Source organism: Neoarius graeffei, chromosome 25 (genome assembly GCF_027579695.1).
Source record: "Neoarius graeffei isolate fNeoGra1 chromosome 25, fNeoGra1.pri, whole genome shotgun sequence".
NCBI lineage: Eukaryota > Metazoa > Chordata > Actinopteri > Siluriformes > Ariidae > Neoarius > Neoarius graeffei.
Genome location: NC_083593.1, coordinates 31,462,204 through 31,476,222, shown reverse-complemented (window position 1 = coordinate 31,476,222; position 14,019 = coordinate 31,462,204). Strand labels below are relative to the sequence as shown.

At 39.8% G+C, this 14,019-nt stretch overlaps 1 protein-coding gene across 11 annotated transcripts in view; it reads left to right on the top strand.

Moving 5' to 3' along the window:
* The window catches only part of dlg2 (discs, large homolog 2 (Drosophila)), a 450,021-nt gene that overhangs the window by 319,462 nt on the left and 116,540 nt on the right, over positions 1-14,019 (top strand). For all 11 annotated transcript variants that reach the window (XM_060909120.1, XM_060909125.1, XM_060909124.1 and 8 more), the window contains 2 exons: positions 759-883; positions 6,239-6,408. In XM_060909120.1, coding sequence (XP_060765103.1) covers positions 759-883; positions 6,239-6,408 — 295 coding nt within the window. The remainder of the gene's footprint in view (positions 1-758; positions 884-6,238; positions 6,409-14,019) is intronic.

Here is a 14,019-nt window from a genome sequence, read left to right as displayed (position 1 = left end):
TAACAAAAATACACAGTTTTGTTCCCAGGATTGGCACTTTTTTCTTTTTTTCAGCAACGCCATTGTTCCTCACTAATTGTCTATTGTTTTATACATGCCCATTTCTCTGAAAAGAGCTATATCCAAGACCTAAAAATGTCCATAAAAACTGAACCACTGGATTCATTTGCCTGATTTTTTTTTAAAATTAATCAGCATATTTCAAAGATTAATAAATTATCAGTTTTACATCTCTTAGCCATACTTCAAATTTCTGTCTGAACTCCCTACTTCCCGTTGAATAAAATAATTTTAAGCTGATAAGTAGTAAGAATATCATTAATTAGAATGTCTGGAAAAGGCCTAATAATCATATATTCATTATATAGGATATATCTAATGTCATAATTAGAAATATCAGATAAATGTACTTTTATTCAAGAAAGTTTTTTTAGTCTGCATTTTCAAAGTTGGAGAAGTATGTTTTTATCACTTTGTGTTTTTCTTTTATATCACTCATCTCGACTTCTTACGTGTCAGCTTGGATAATTAACAATAATCAGGGCAGGCGTGCTAATGAAGCACCTGAAATATTTTCCAAAGCAGCATGTAATCAACAGACTTGGTTTTGGTGGCATCATCTACATGCAGAGAGACTGAATATTGTGATATAATGGGCATAATCGACATATTTGTACATACTGCATTATTGATTCCCAGCTGTAAGTGTTTTTTATTTATCCCCGTCTCACATATACTTGTGTCCTTTCTGTCCTCAGGGTAACTCAGGGTTGGGGTTCAGTATAGCAGGTGGGACAGATAATCCACACATCGGAGACGATCCTGGAATCTTCATCACCAAGATCATCCCTGGTGGTGCAGCAGCTGAGGATGGCAGGCTCCGGTGAGTAGCACGGTTTTGCGAGCGTGTAAGACTTCTGTGTAAGGAAGCTTTTTTCACAACAGATTGACTGATGAAGCTGAATGGAAAAGAACATTAAATCCATTTTAACATTATGTCCTAGTTTCTGGGGTGTGCTAATGTTTAACATTGTTAACATCATTCTTTCCCCTCTCTCTCTCTCTCTCTGTCAGTGATTAAGACTGAGGTCTGTATCTCAGTTCTAATGCCTCTCCAGAGAGCGTCTCGGCAGCACACACACATGCACACATTCTCGTTTAACTCATTTTAGCTTTGTTAGGAAATGGACAGAATCATTTGAGCTGATCCAAAAGATGAGTGTTAGCGTGATGGAGAAATGTTTTTCTTATTACAGCAGGACATTGTTCCTCTGTGAGATACTTATCACAATGATCTTGAGCAGACCAAAAGGGTTATCATAATACAAATAAACACAATTATGTAGTGTAGAGAGGAAAAGAGCAGGTTCCTTTGTGCCTGTGTGTGTATTTGCTGTTAAAAGTAGCTGTGTTTTATCTTCCCTTCATTTCATTCTTCTCCCAGGCTCTATTTTTCTTGACACCACACCCCTACTCATCAGTCCTTTTCTACCTCCTTCATTCTCAATCCTGAAAGAGAAATATATTAAAAGAAAATCTGGCATGGTGTGACATAGAGGAAGGAGAAATAAATGTAAACCTTGTTTTTGTTATATAATGTACATCCATTGCATATATCCGCTTTAAATTTGCACATGTTAAACAAAATGTCTTTCAACTTTGTACTTATAAATAAGAACAAAAAAGTATGTATTTGGGCGGCATGGTGGTGTAGTGGTTAGTGCTGTCGCCTCACAGCAAGAAGGTCCGGGTTCGAGCCCCGTGGCCGGCGAGGGCCTTTCTGTGCGGAGTTTGCATGTTCTCCCCGTGTCCGCGTGGGTTTCCTCCGGGTGCTCCGGTTTCCCCCACAGTCCAAAGACATGCAGGTTAGGTTAACTGGTGACTCTAAATTGACCGTAGGTGTGAATGTGAGTGCGAATGGTTGTCTGTGTCTATGTGTCAGCCCTGTGATGACCTGGCGACTTGTCCAGGGTGTACCCCGCCTTTCGCCCGTAGTCAGCTGGGATAGGCTCCAGCTTGCCTGCGACCCTGTAGAACAGGATAAAGTGGCTAGAGATAATGAGATGAGAAGTATGTATTCTTAAGCAGGAACAAAGATGTGTTTTTAAAAAAATTAATTTTGGGTGAAAAAGTATTCAGACACCATAAATTACCAACATTTGCACAAATCATTGCTGGCAGTTTAAGCTTTGGGAGGTAATTAACAGGTAATTAGTACTGTTTGCAGCCCGATATCATGATGCTCCCACATCTGTACTTTACTGTGGGTATGATGGTCCTGGGATCATACACACAGTCATTTCCTCCAAATGTGACATGCTGAATTATTTCCAAATATTTTGTTTTTTGTTTTGTCTGGTCAGAGTTCTGATTTGTTAGTGTTTTATGTGCATCTTTTTTCATGGTCTATAGAAACAGTTCATTACTTATTGGTCTCTGTATAACTGCTGTTCCTGCTGCTTTCAGATTGTCCTGCAACTCTTTTTCGAGTGACTCCTGTCTTCTCTCTTATTATCCTTATCATTAGTCTGAGAGTGCATTGTGAAATCTTATGTGGTGCACATGTTCGATAATTAGTTGTAGTTCTGTGACTTTCCACCTGCATATTAAAGGTCTGTGTTATGGCTATGTAACTTTTTCCATTCGAGAGTTGTTTAATGATGTGCCTGAGAACTCCTCCTTCACCTTTACTATTTTAATATACTATTATACACTATTTTAATATTTTTCACTAACAATTGTTTGTTTACGCTTATGTTATGCTTTTTGTTCAGGTTTGTAAGTACAATTTCAAAGGACATGCCTGGAAATTTGAAGTAGATATATGCACTGGAAATATATTTAATAACAAAAATCGATGAATGTTTATTTCCCTTCACTGTATTTTGGCTTTTGTGTAGTGTTGTTACTGATTTCTGGAGATGCTTTTCCACTGAGAGCGGAGGCCGTGCCTACACTGGAACAATTCTGCGCTATTCATATAATATCTCCAATCTTGGCCTAAATCTCTCTTCAACATGTTATCATTTGAATGATTATTATGACATTTGTATTTATTATTATTATTATTATTATTATTATTATTATTTAGGTTTTTAGACTTAACGAAATCCACAGGGCTTCAGGAAAGCGCTGCTAGCTGGTTAGGGAAACATGGGGAGTGTTAATGAACCAAATACTGTATGAAGTAATGGAACAAGGCTCTGGTGGTTTAATTTTGATGGCTTTAAAATACATTTAATAGATTAAAATGTTTTAAGTGATATATTTCTGCAAAAATAAACAGGTTAGCCATTTTAATGTAATGATAGCTAGGAATTGGGGGCGAGAAAAAGAAATCCAGTATGAGATGCTTATTCATACAGTGCCCTCCATGATTATTGGTACCCCTTGTACAGATTAGTAAAAAGGTTTGGAAAAAATCCAGCTTTTGATGAGGTACTGTAGCTTCATCTCACACTGAAAAAAAATGAGAAAAATCCGACACGTAATTGAAATAAATTTATTCAGAGAAAAACAAATCCCTCATCAAGAAATAATTATTTTCAACAAAAATATATTATTGGCATCCCTGCATTTAATACTTTGTACAACATCTCTTTGCCAGTAAAACAGCACTGAGTCTTCTCCTGTAACATTTTATAAGGTTGGAGATACAGAGCAGACCGTCTAAGACCATTCCACTTTACACGATCTCTCCAGATCATCCAGAGTCCTTGGCCCTCTCTTGTGCTCTCTCCTCTTCAGCTCAGCCCACAGGTTTTCAATGGAGTTCAGGTCAGGGGACTGAGATGGTCATGGCAGAAACTTGATTCTGTGCTCAGTGAACCATTCCTGTGTTGATTTGGACAAATGCTTTGGATCATTGTCCTGCTGGAAGATCCAATGATGACCCAGTTTTAGTTTCCTGGCAGTGGCAGACAGATTTTGATTTTAAAATGTCCTGGTATTTCATGGAGTCCATGATGCCACGTACCCTAATAAGATTGCCAGGGCCTTTGGAGGAAAAATAGCCCCAAAAACATCACAGAACTTCCACCATATTTTACAGTTGGGATAGGGTTCTTTACATTATAGCCATCCTTCTTTATGCACCAAACCCACCTTGAGTGTTTATTGCCAAAAAGCTCCATTTTTCTTCCATCAGACCATAGAACACGGTTCCAGTCAAAGTTGTTCTAGCGTTTCGCAAACTTTAGGCGCTTACATTTGTGGTTAACTGACAGAAAAGGCTTTGTTCTGACATACCTTCCAAATAATCTGTTGGCATAGAGGTGGTGTCTGATGGTGGTTTTGCAGACTTGGAAACCCTGAGATTTTACTTTTTCCTGTAATTCACCAACAGTGATCCTTGGAGATTTTTTTTCTCTCTCTTACCATCCTCCTCACTGTACATGGGGGCAAAATAAACTTGGGTCCTCTTCCAGACAAGTTTGTAACAGTTCCAGTTGGTGTCCACTTTTTTTATTATTGCCTTAACAGTATAAATGAACATTTTCAGGGGAGTATTTATTTTTTATTAACCATTCCCTGACTTATGAAGGTCAACACACTTTTCCCTCATTTGGTTTGTGTGTTCTTTTTTCTTTCCCATGTTGATGGATGACTAAGAGAATTTGGCCTCTGTGCCACCTCATATTTGTACCCCAGTTAATCAGGAAGTCATGGATTACAGCTTGAAAGTTCCTACACACTCCAATCAACTGAAAAATGTACACGTTAAATGGGAAACACGCTTCAGTTACAGTGTATTCACTATAGTTTCTAAGGGAGCCAGTAAGAGTGGCAGGTGTGTTTTTGCTGAAAATAATTATTTCTTGATGAGGGATTTGTTTTTCTCTTTGATAAAATGTATTTCAATTAAAGGTTGGGTTTTCTCATTTTTTCAAGGTGAGATGAAGCTACTTCACCAAATGGTAGATTTTTTTTTCTCACCCTTTTTACTAATCTGTCCGGGGGGGGGGGGGTAGGAAACATGGAGGGCACTGTATGTCCAAGGTTAAAAATAAAAAAACTTTTAGAAGCAGCGATAGGTTATTGCAGTTTGAATGTAAATTACAGAAAACAAAATACTCAGAATGAACATGGACATGAACCGTCAGTTTTGATGTCAGGTTGTCATAAGCATTCATTTGAAGATGTTCACTTCTTGTTACTTTTCTTCTATGCACATGTCAAAGACAATAATGTTTACAATACTATGCATTGTACAGTCTCATCTCTCATCTCATTATCTCTAGCCGCTTTATCCTGTTCTACAGGGTCGCAGGCAAGCTGGAGCCTATCCCAGCTGACTACGGGCGAAAGGCGGGGTACACCCTGTACAAGTCACCAGGTCATCACAGGGCTGACACATAGACACAGACAACCATTCACATTCACACCTACGGTCAATTTAGAGTCACCAGTTAACCTAACCTGCATGTCTTTGGACTGTGGGGGAAGCCGGAGCACCCGGAGGAAACCCACGCGGACACGGGGAGAACATGCAAACTCCTCACAGAAAGGCCCTTTGCCGGCCACGGGGCTCGAACCCGGACCTTCTTGCTGTGAGGCGACAGCGCTAACCACTACACCACCGTGCCGCCCCTGCATTGTACAGTATTTCATTTTATTTTATAACTTGAATGAAATTTAAACAAATGACTCAGATGATTGTACCGTACTGAAGGTCCTTTCAGTACTCTCAGTTCTGTTTGACTTTATAACATACAGTTCTAGAAGAGTACTGACCATCCTGTTTCACCCAGAAGAGATTGGGTTAACTTTTGAGTCTTGGTTCCTCTTAAAGTTTCGTCCTCATTTCATCTCAGTGAGTTTTTTCTTGCCTCTCTGTCCTATGGCTTGCTCACTGGGGATCTAAATCTATATCCAGATTTCTGTGAAGCTGCTTTGTGACAATGTCCATTGTGAAAATTGCTATAGAAATAAAATTTAAGTGAATTGATTTTTTTTTATAATATCCTCCAAAATAATCAACATATATCATGTTCCTTTTTTGCCTGCACAACACTATTTAAGTTTGTTGGTAAGATAGGGGCAGTACACCTCGTCCCACTCTGTCCCCTTCTACTCTGTGGTGTGGGTCTCAGCTGCTCAGTGTGAACATGCCTCAGAAGAGAGCTGCCCTTGCACCAGAAGCAGCCACAATCTGGAAATCTGGAACGGTCTACTACAGTGCTTAAGCATACGTCAGGGCCCTATCCAACTCTGTGTTCATATGTTTGTGTGTCGGCAGGGTGAATGACTGTATCCTGCGTGTGAATGAAGTGGACGTGTCTGAGGTGTCCCACAGCAGGGCTGTAGAGGCGCTGAAGGTGGCTGGTTCTATTGTTCGACTCTACGTGCGCAGAAGAAGACCCATGCTGGAGACCATCGTCGAAATCAAACTCATCAAAGGACCAAAAGGTTCTAAAAGATACACCATTTTGCTCCCCAAACATGTTTTTTTTAATTTTTATTTTTTTACTGTTAATCTCATTGTATTTATTAAGTCTGTGTAGATGACGGGGCTTAAGTCTGTGTAGATGACAGGGCATACGGAGGACAGGAGGCGATGGAGTGACCTCATCCGCTCTGGCAACCCCTAACGGGAACAGCCAGAAGAAGAAGAAGAAGAAGAAGATGATGATGATGATTATGATGATGACAGGGCTTACACTTGTGCCTTCACTTCCCTTGGATCATTGAACACTAATATTTAGGAAAATTCATACCACATTATCCTCATTCACACCTGGCATTAATATGTATCCTGAGTGATCAGATCATAAGTGGACAGCGCTGTGCAGGTATGAACATATGTCTTGAAGATGCATTGAGATCTGATTATTCAAACCACATTCGGAGTCATTCTGGGATCGGTGGCAGCTAGTGCTAAAAACATTTGGTGGGCACAGTTTTAGGGGGACAAACAAACCAAAGCAAAAAAATTAAAAATAAAATCTAAAAAGTTCTAGTGGCGTTCTCAAGGTGTTCTTTCACAACTCCATCAAGGGAAGCAACACAAACCACCAACCCATGGAATATCCCAGATTTTTCAGTGCTCTTACTCTCATCATAGCAATGCAAAGCCAGCTCAGAGGCTCCACAGAATTTCACAGTCTATTATTTTGGACAGGATACAGTTAGGTCCATATATATTTGGACACTGACACAAATTTTCTTTTTTTTACCTGTTTACTGAAATATATTCAAGTTATAGTTATATAATGGACATGGACATAAAGTCCAGACTTTCAGCTTTCATTTGAGGGTATCCACATTAAAATTGGATGAAGGCTTTAGGAGTTTCAGCTCCTTAACATGTGCCACCCTGTTTTTAAAGGGACCAAAAGTAATTGGACAATTGACTCAAAGGCTATTTCATGGGCAGGTGCGGGCAATTCCTTCGTTATGTCATTCTCAATTAAGCAGATAAAAGGCCTGGAGTTGATTTGAGGTGTGGTGCTTGCATTTGGAAGATTTTGCTGTGAAGAAAACATGCGGTCAAAGGAGCTCTCCATGCAGGTGAAACAAGCCATCCTTAAGCTGCAAAAACAGAAAAAAAACATCTGAGAAATTGCTACAATCTTAGGAGTGGCAAAATCTACAGTTTGGTACATCCTGAGAAAGAAAGAAAGCACTGGTGAACTCATCAATGCAAAAAGACCTGGACGCCCACAGAAGACAACAGTGGTGGATGATCGCAGAATAATTTCCATGGTGAAGAGAAACCCCTTCACAACAGCCAACCAAGTAAACAACATTCTCCAGGAAGTAGGCGTATCAATATCCAAATCTACCATAAAGAGAAGACTGCATGAAAGTAAATACAGAGGGTTCACTGCACGGTGCAAGCCACTCATAAGCCTCAAGAATAAAAAGGCTAGATTGGACTTTGCTAAAAAACATTTTAAAAAGCCAGCACAGTTCTGGAAGAACATTCTTTGGACAGATGAAACCAAGATCAACCTCTACCAGAATGATGGAAAGAAAAAAGTATGGCGAAGGCATGGTACAGCTCATGATCCAAAGCATACCACATCATCTGTAAAACACGGTGGAGGCAGTGTGATGGCTTGGGCATGCATGGCTGCCAGTGGCACTGGGTCACTAGTGTTTATTGATGATGTGACACAGGACAGAAGCAGCCGGGTGAATTCTGAGGTATTCAGGGACATACTGTGTGCTCAAATCCAGCCAAATGCAGCCAAACTGATTGGTCGGCATTTCATAATACAGATGGACAATGACCCAAAACATAAAGCCAAAGCAACCCAGGAGTTTATTAAAGCAAAGAAGTGGAATATTCTTGAATGGCCAAGTCAGTCACCTGATCTCAACCCAATTGAGCATGCATTTGACTTGTTAAAGACTAAACTTCAGACAGAAAGACCCACAAACAAACAGCAACTGAAAACCGGTGCAGTAAAGGCCTGGCAGAGCATTAAAAAGGAGGAAACACAGCGTCTAGTGATGTCCATGAGTTCAAGACTTCAGGCAGTCATTGCCAACAAAGGGTTTTCAACCAAGTATTAGAAATGAACATTTTATTTACAGTTATTTAATTTGTCCAATTACTTTTGAGCCCCTGAAATGAAGGGATTGTGTTTAAAAAATGCTTTAGTTCCTCACATTTGTATGCAATCATTTTGTTCAACCCACTGAATTAAAGCTGAAAGTCTGAACTTCAACTGCATCTGAATTGTTTTGTTCAAAATTCATTGTGGTAATGTACAGAACCAAAATTAGAAAAATGTTGTCTCTGTCCAAATATTTATGGACCTAACTGTATATTGATTTTTATGTGACTTCTTTATTGTGCCTGTTAATGCTAATCCTGTAGCCTTCATCTATCTGTTCAGCAACAAAATACTTTGGCTCATACTATTTTCTACATGGCTGTGGCTACTTTTGTGCCATTTGCACTTTTCAGAAAGATGTTTTATATCTCGTAACCCTGTCATAGTCCACAATGCAAATAGAGAATGCAATAAAAAGCAGTACTTGCACCGCATCCAACAAGCCATCTCTATTTGCCATAACAAGAGCAGAAGAAGCCCCAGGTGTAAGCTCATCCTCAATCATTTGCCTGCTGCTAGATTTGCAAATCGGATCGGTCTAGTCCAAGCGCCTTTATCCACCTCCTTTTTTTCTGCCAGTGAATGCCTTGTGAAAGGGTGTTTTTGTAAAGAAATAACAGAATATTCTTTTATTTCTGTGGTTCCACTTGAAGTTGCCATTCTGAAAGAACCATTCGGCTAGCTAAGGAACGGAAGTGATCCGTAATGGTGGCTGTCAGGTGTGAACATGAAAGACAGCATTGAGAATTGCCCAATCACATTAGAGCAAAAAATAGAAACCATGCTAATTGGCTGCCAATAAAAGTGGGAGCATCTGAGGCACAGATTGCTGCATCCCATGGGAAACGTAAAGGCAAGTGATTAGAGAAGAGCCTCAGGTCATCTGGGTGCAAAAAGACTTACATAGAAACTCATTTGCCTGGCGCCCTTAAACAGGAAGTATCTGCATTCACACAGAAATTAAGAAAATACAGTAAATTATGGAACCGTTTTTTAATGTATGCTAACAGGCGCTGGCAGACTTTTTTATTTCATGATTACATAATTTTTATTTTATAATTATTTTGCATTATAAAATGAATATGTTCAACATATTTAAGTAGATGTTCTTCTCTAGACAACTGGGGGGAGGGGGCAGTGCCCCAGCACCCCACACTGATGAGCTGCCACTGTCTGGGACGCATATGGCAAGATCAGATTTGTAGTGTGAACACAAGTGTGTCTTGTGTTCCTGAGAGCAGCAAAGGACCAACTAATCAACTGCATCATTGCCCTTGCTGGATATGATCATTATATAATCAATATAATCATTGCAAGAGTGTTTGGAAATCACGCTGAAGAGTAGAGCTCTCTGCAGCTAGGCTCATGGATAAAGACAATGCTATAATAACAGAAACCAAAGCAGCTGCTTTCCATAGCTTCATTCTTCAGTCTCATCTCTCATTCATTTACACTATCGTTGTAAGTTTTGTTAGCAGACCATGTGCTTAAAACTTTTGAAACCATCTACAGTGCCTTGCAAAAGTATTCATCCCCCTTGGTCCTGTTTTGTTGCATTACAAGCCGGAATTAAAATGGATTTTTGGGGGGTGAGCACCATTTGTTTTACCCAACATGCCTACCACTTTAAAGGTGCACATTGTTTTTTTTCTATTGCGACACAGACAATAATTAATGTGAAAAAACAGAAATCTGGAGTGTGCATAAGTCAATACTTTATAGAGCCACTTTTTGCTACAATTACAGCTGCAAGTCTCTTGGGGTATGTCTCTATTAGCTTATCACATCTAGCCACTGGGATGTTTTCCCATTCCTCAAGGCAAAACTGCTCCAACTCCTTCAAGTTAGATGGGTTGTGTTGGTGTTCAGCAGTCTTCAAGTTATGCCACAGATTCTCAATTGGATTGAGGTCTGGGCTTTGACTAGGCCATTCCAAGACATTTAAATGTTTCCCTTTAAACTACTCCACTGTAGCTTTAGCAGTATATTTAGGGTCATTGTCCTACTAGACCATGAACCTACATCCCAGTCTCAAACCTCTGGCTGACTCAAACAGGTTTTCCTCCAGAATTGCCCTGTATTTAGTGCCATCCATCTTTCCTTCAGTCCTGACTAGCTTTCCTGTCCCTGCAGATGAAAAACATCCCTACAGCATGATGCTGCCACCACCATGCTTCACTGTAGGAATGGTTTTTCTCAGGGTGTTGGGTTGCGCCACACATGGCATTTCCCATGATGGCAAAAAAGTTTAATTTTTGTCTCATTTGACCAGAGAATCTTCTTCCATGTGTTTGGGGAGTCTGCCACATGCTGTTGGGCAAACTCCAAACGTGATTTTTTTAAGCAATGGCTTTTTTCTGGCCACTCTTCCATAAAACCCCACTCTGTGGAGTGTACAGCTTAAAGTGATCCTATGGACAGATACTCCCATCTCCACTGTGGATCTTTGCAGCTCCCTCAGCATTATCATTGGTGTCTTTGTTGGATCTCTGATTAATGCCCTCCTTGCCCGGTCTGTGAGTTTTGGTGGGTGGGGCCTTCTCTTGTCAGGTTTGTAGTGGTGCCATATTCTTTCCATTTTGCTATAATGGATTTAATGGTGCTCCCTGGGATAGTCAAAGTTTGGGATATTTTTTATAACCCAACCCTGATCTATACTTCTCCACAACTTTGTCTCTGATCTGTTTGGAGGCTCCTTGGTTCTCATGTTGCTTGCTTAGTAGTGTTGCAGAGTCAGGGTCCTTCCAGAACAGGTTGATTTATACAGACATCATGTGACAGATCGTGTGACACTTTGATTGCACACAGGTGGATCTTAATCAACTAATTATGTGACTTATGAAGTGAATTGGTTGGAACAGCTCTTATTTAGGGGTTTCATACAAAAGGGGGCGAATACTCATGCACACTCCAGATTTCTGTTTTTTTTTTTCACCTTAATTATTATTTGTGTCACAATAAAAAAAAAAAAACAATGTGCACCTTTAAAGTGTTAGGCATGTTGTGTACAGTAAATCAAATGGTGCTAACCCCCCAAAAATCCATTTTAATTCCAGCTTGTAATGCGACAAAACAGGACAAACACCAAGGGGGATGAATACTTTTGCAAGGCACTGTATACAGCAGGGCTCGAAATTTGCGGTGGTCCGGTCACCCGAGGCGACTTAATTTGTCATTTGACAGGTAATTCCTGTCACTTGCCAGCCCGGCTGGCTAGTTGAAAATAAAAAATATATATGAAGCGAAGATTCAGACACAGCGTCAACTAAAGCCGCCACATATTAAGCGCGTGCCGTGTCTGTGTTAATCGATGTGTTTATCGGCAGGACAGAAAATACCGAAGAATTCCGAATCATATTGTGTACGAGTCAGGCTGTCGTTTTTTTCACTACTGTGTATGCATATAACACATCTCGTTGAATATTGCGGTAATCACGTGTAGTATTGGACCAGGTGGGTGGAGCACAGAAGCACAGCAGGCCAGAACTGAGTTCTCAATGAACTATTTATTGCTAGCTTTTCAGCCTTTTATCACTTCCCAGCCGCACGTTCTGGTTGGGGAGAGCTCCCTTTCTCTGCTCTCCTCTCCTTTTAAAGGGCGCGGTCACTGGGGAAGACACACAAACACAGGTTAATCCCCATCAGGTGCAATGATTCCACCACTTACTTTCCCTGAGTCCGCCCTCTATTCACAGACGATGCTTGGCCACGCCCCCGCTGCCACATCACGTTATCAAATTCAATAGATGTGGCCACATTATCGCCCATTTAAACACGCGTTTTTGTTGTTGTTTACATCTACATCTGCCAAAGCTACGTCGCGATGTGGAATTTTCTGAAAGGTGTACAGAAACCGCCAGAGACGGGGACAAAGCGACCTCGGTTTGAAGAGGAGAAAAAGGCCGCCGATAAAGCGTACAAGAAGGAGAAACGACAAAGGACTTATAAGCAAATGTGGGAGCAGGGTAGGCTTTGGCTGCGATACGATTTTTGTGGAATAATTAATTTTTTTCAAGTTGATTCCTAGTCAATATGAAGCTCCTAATGCTTTCTCTCTCATAAATGGTTAAATACAAAAAGCATGTTGGACATATTTTGGGTGCTATAGTCATGATAGTAAGTATATTTGCTTTCAATACTCATACACCAAGTTGGCAAGTTTTCCAATATATTATTATTTGTTGATATTATATTATGGTGCTCTGTGTTGTTCTCATTTATGTATTTAACAACAGTATCAAAATACTCGGGTCTTGAAATAAATGCACATTAGTCATGAACAATGGTAACTACTCTCTTTTGCGTTATTTTTGACAGAAGTAAAATTCATACATGAACAAATTTTGGCTAGTTGATTTTCTGTTTGGCTAATTACTTTGGAAGGTAACTAGTCCAGCTGGCTGGTGAAAAAAAAAAAAAGAATTTCGAGCCCTGATACAGGTACATGAGCTAGGATTCCCAAGATATTTCATCCAGTCTCAGTGCGCGCTTGTGATCCAATCACCCAGGACGCACGTAAATGCCAGGTGTTAATGAAATTCAGTTCAGCAAAACATGAAATACAATGCATATATGATGCTACTGTTCCAGGAGTAGTCTTATAGAACAGGGTCTTTTGGTCACTTTCCTGAAAAAAACATGTGTGGACTTCAATTAAAGACTTTTTTTTTTGCTGAAATTGTGTTGGAATTAATGTAAGCCATTGTGAAATGCAATTTGGGGTGTGGTTCAGAAACAAGTCTGAGGAAATTGCTTGGGTTAAAATCAATAGTGCACAAGTTGAGTGATGTCAGTGAGCAATGTTTGATGACTCTGATTCTGCAAGGTTATTAAAAGTCTGTCAAATTGCACGTATCTGCTAATCAGTTTTGCCTGAGCAGTTCTTTTTGCTATTTAATTTTATTTAATTACTGAGTTTCAGATTAACTTTATCGAGGTATACAAACTCAAGCTGGATGAATGTATCACTTGATGTCAGGGATCTATTACGAGACTGTCTGTAAATGAAAAACAGTTACAGTTACTCTTATTCATTCCTAATAGGTAGAGATAGACCATAGAAGATGGGTTTCGTGTAAATATCTAGAAATGGGGGCGAGTCAATCACTTTGTTCTTTGTGATGTGAGTAATTATGCAGTCTGTGGGTTCTTTCTTTCTTTCTTTCTTTCTTTTTGGTTGGAGGCTCAAAGGGAGAGGGAAGTATCAGGGTTTGAATTGATTGATTGTGTAAACTACTAGGAGCTAGCCAAAATACATGTCTGGAAGAAAGGTCTACTGGAGCTACATTGATATTTCACATATCTGTGTGACTTGCATTAGGACAGAAATTTAACCTTCTTTAAATGCTGCTCCGAAGTTCTTTTTTTCCTCTTGTCATGTGTGCATTACATTTCACAATTGTTCCACTTGTTCAGTTTAACATGTATTTCTCTCATGCACTGATGCATTATTTAG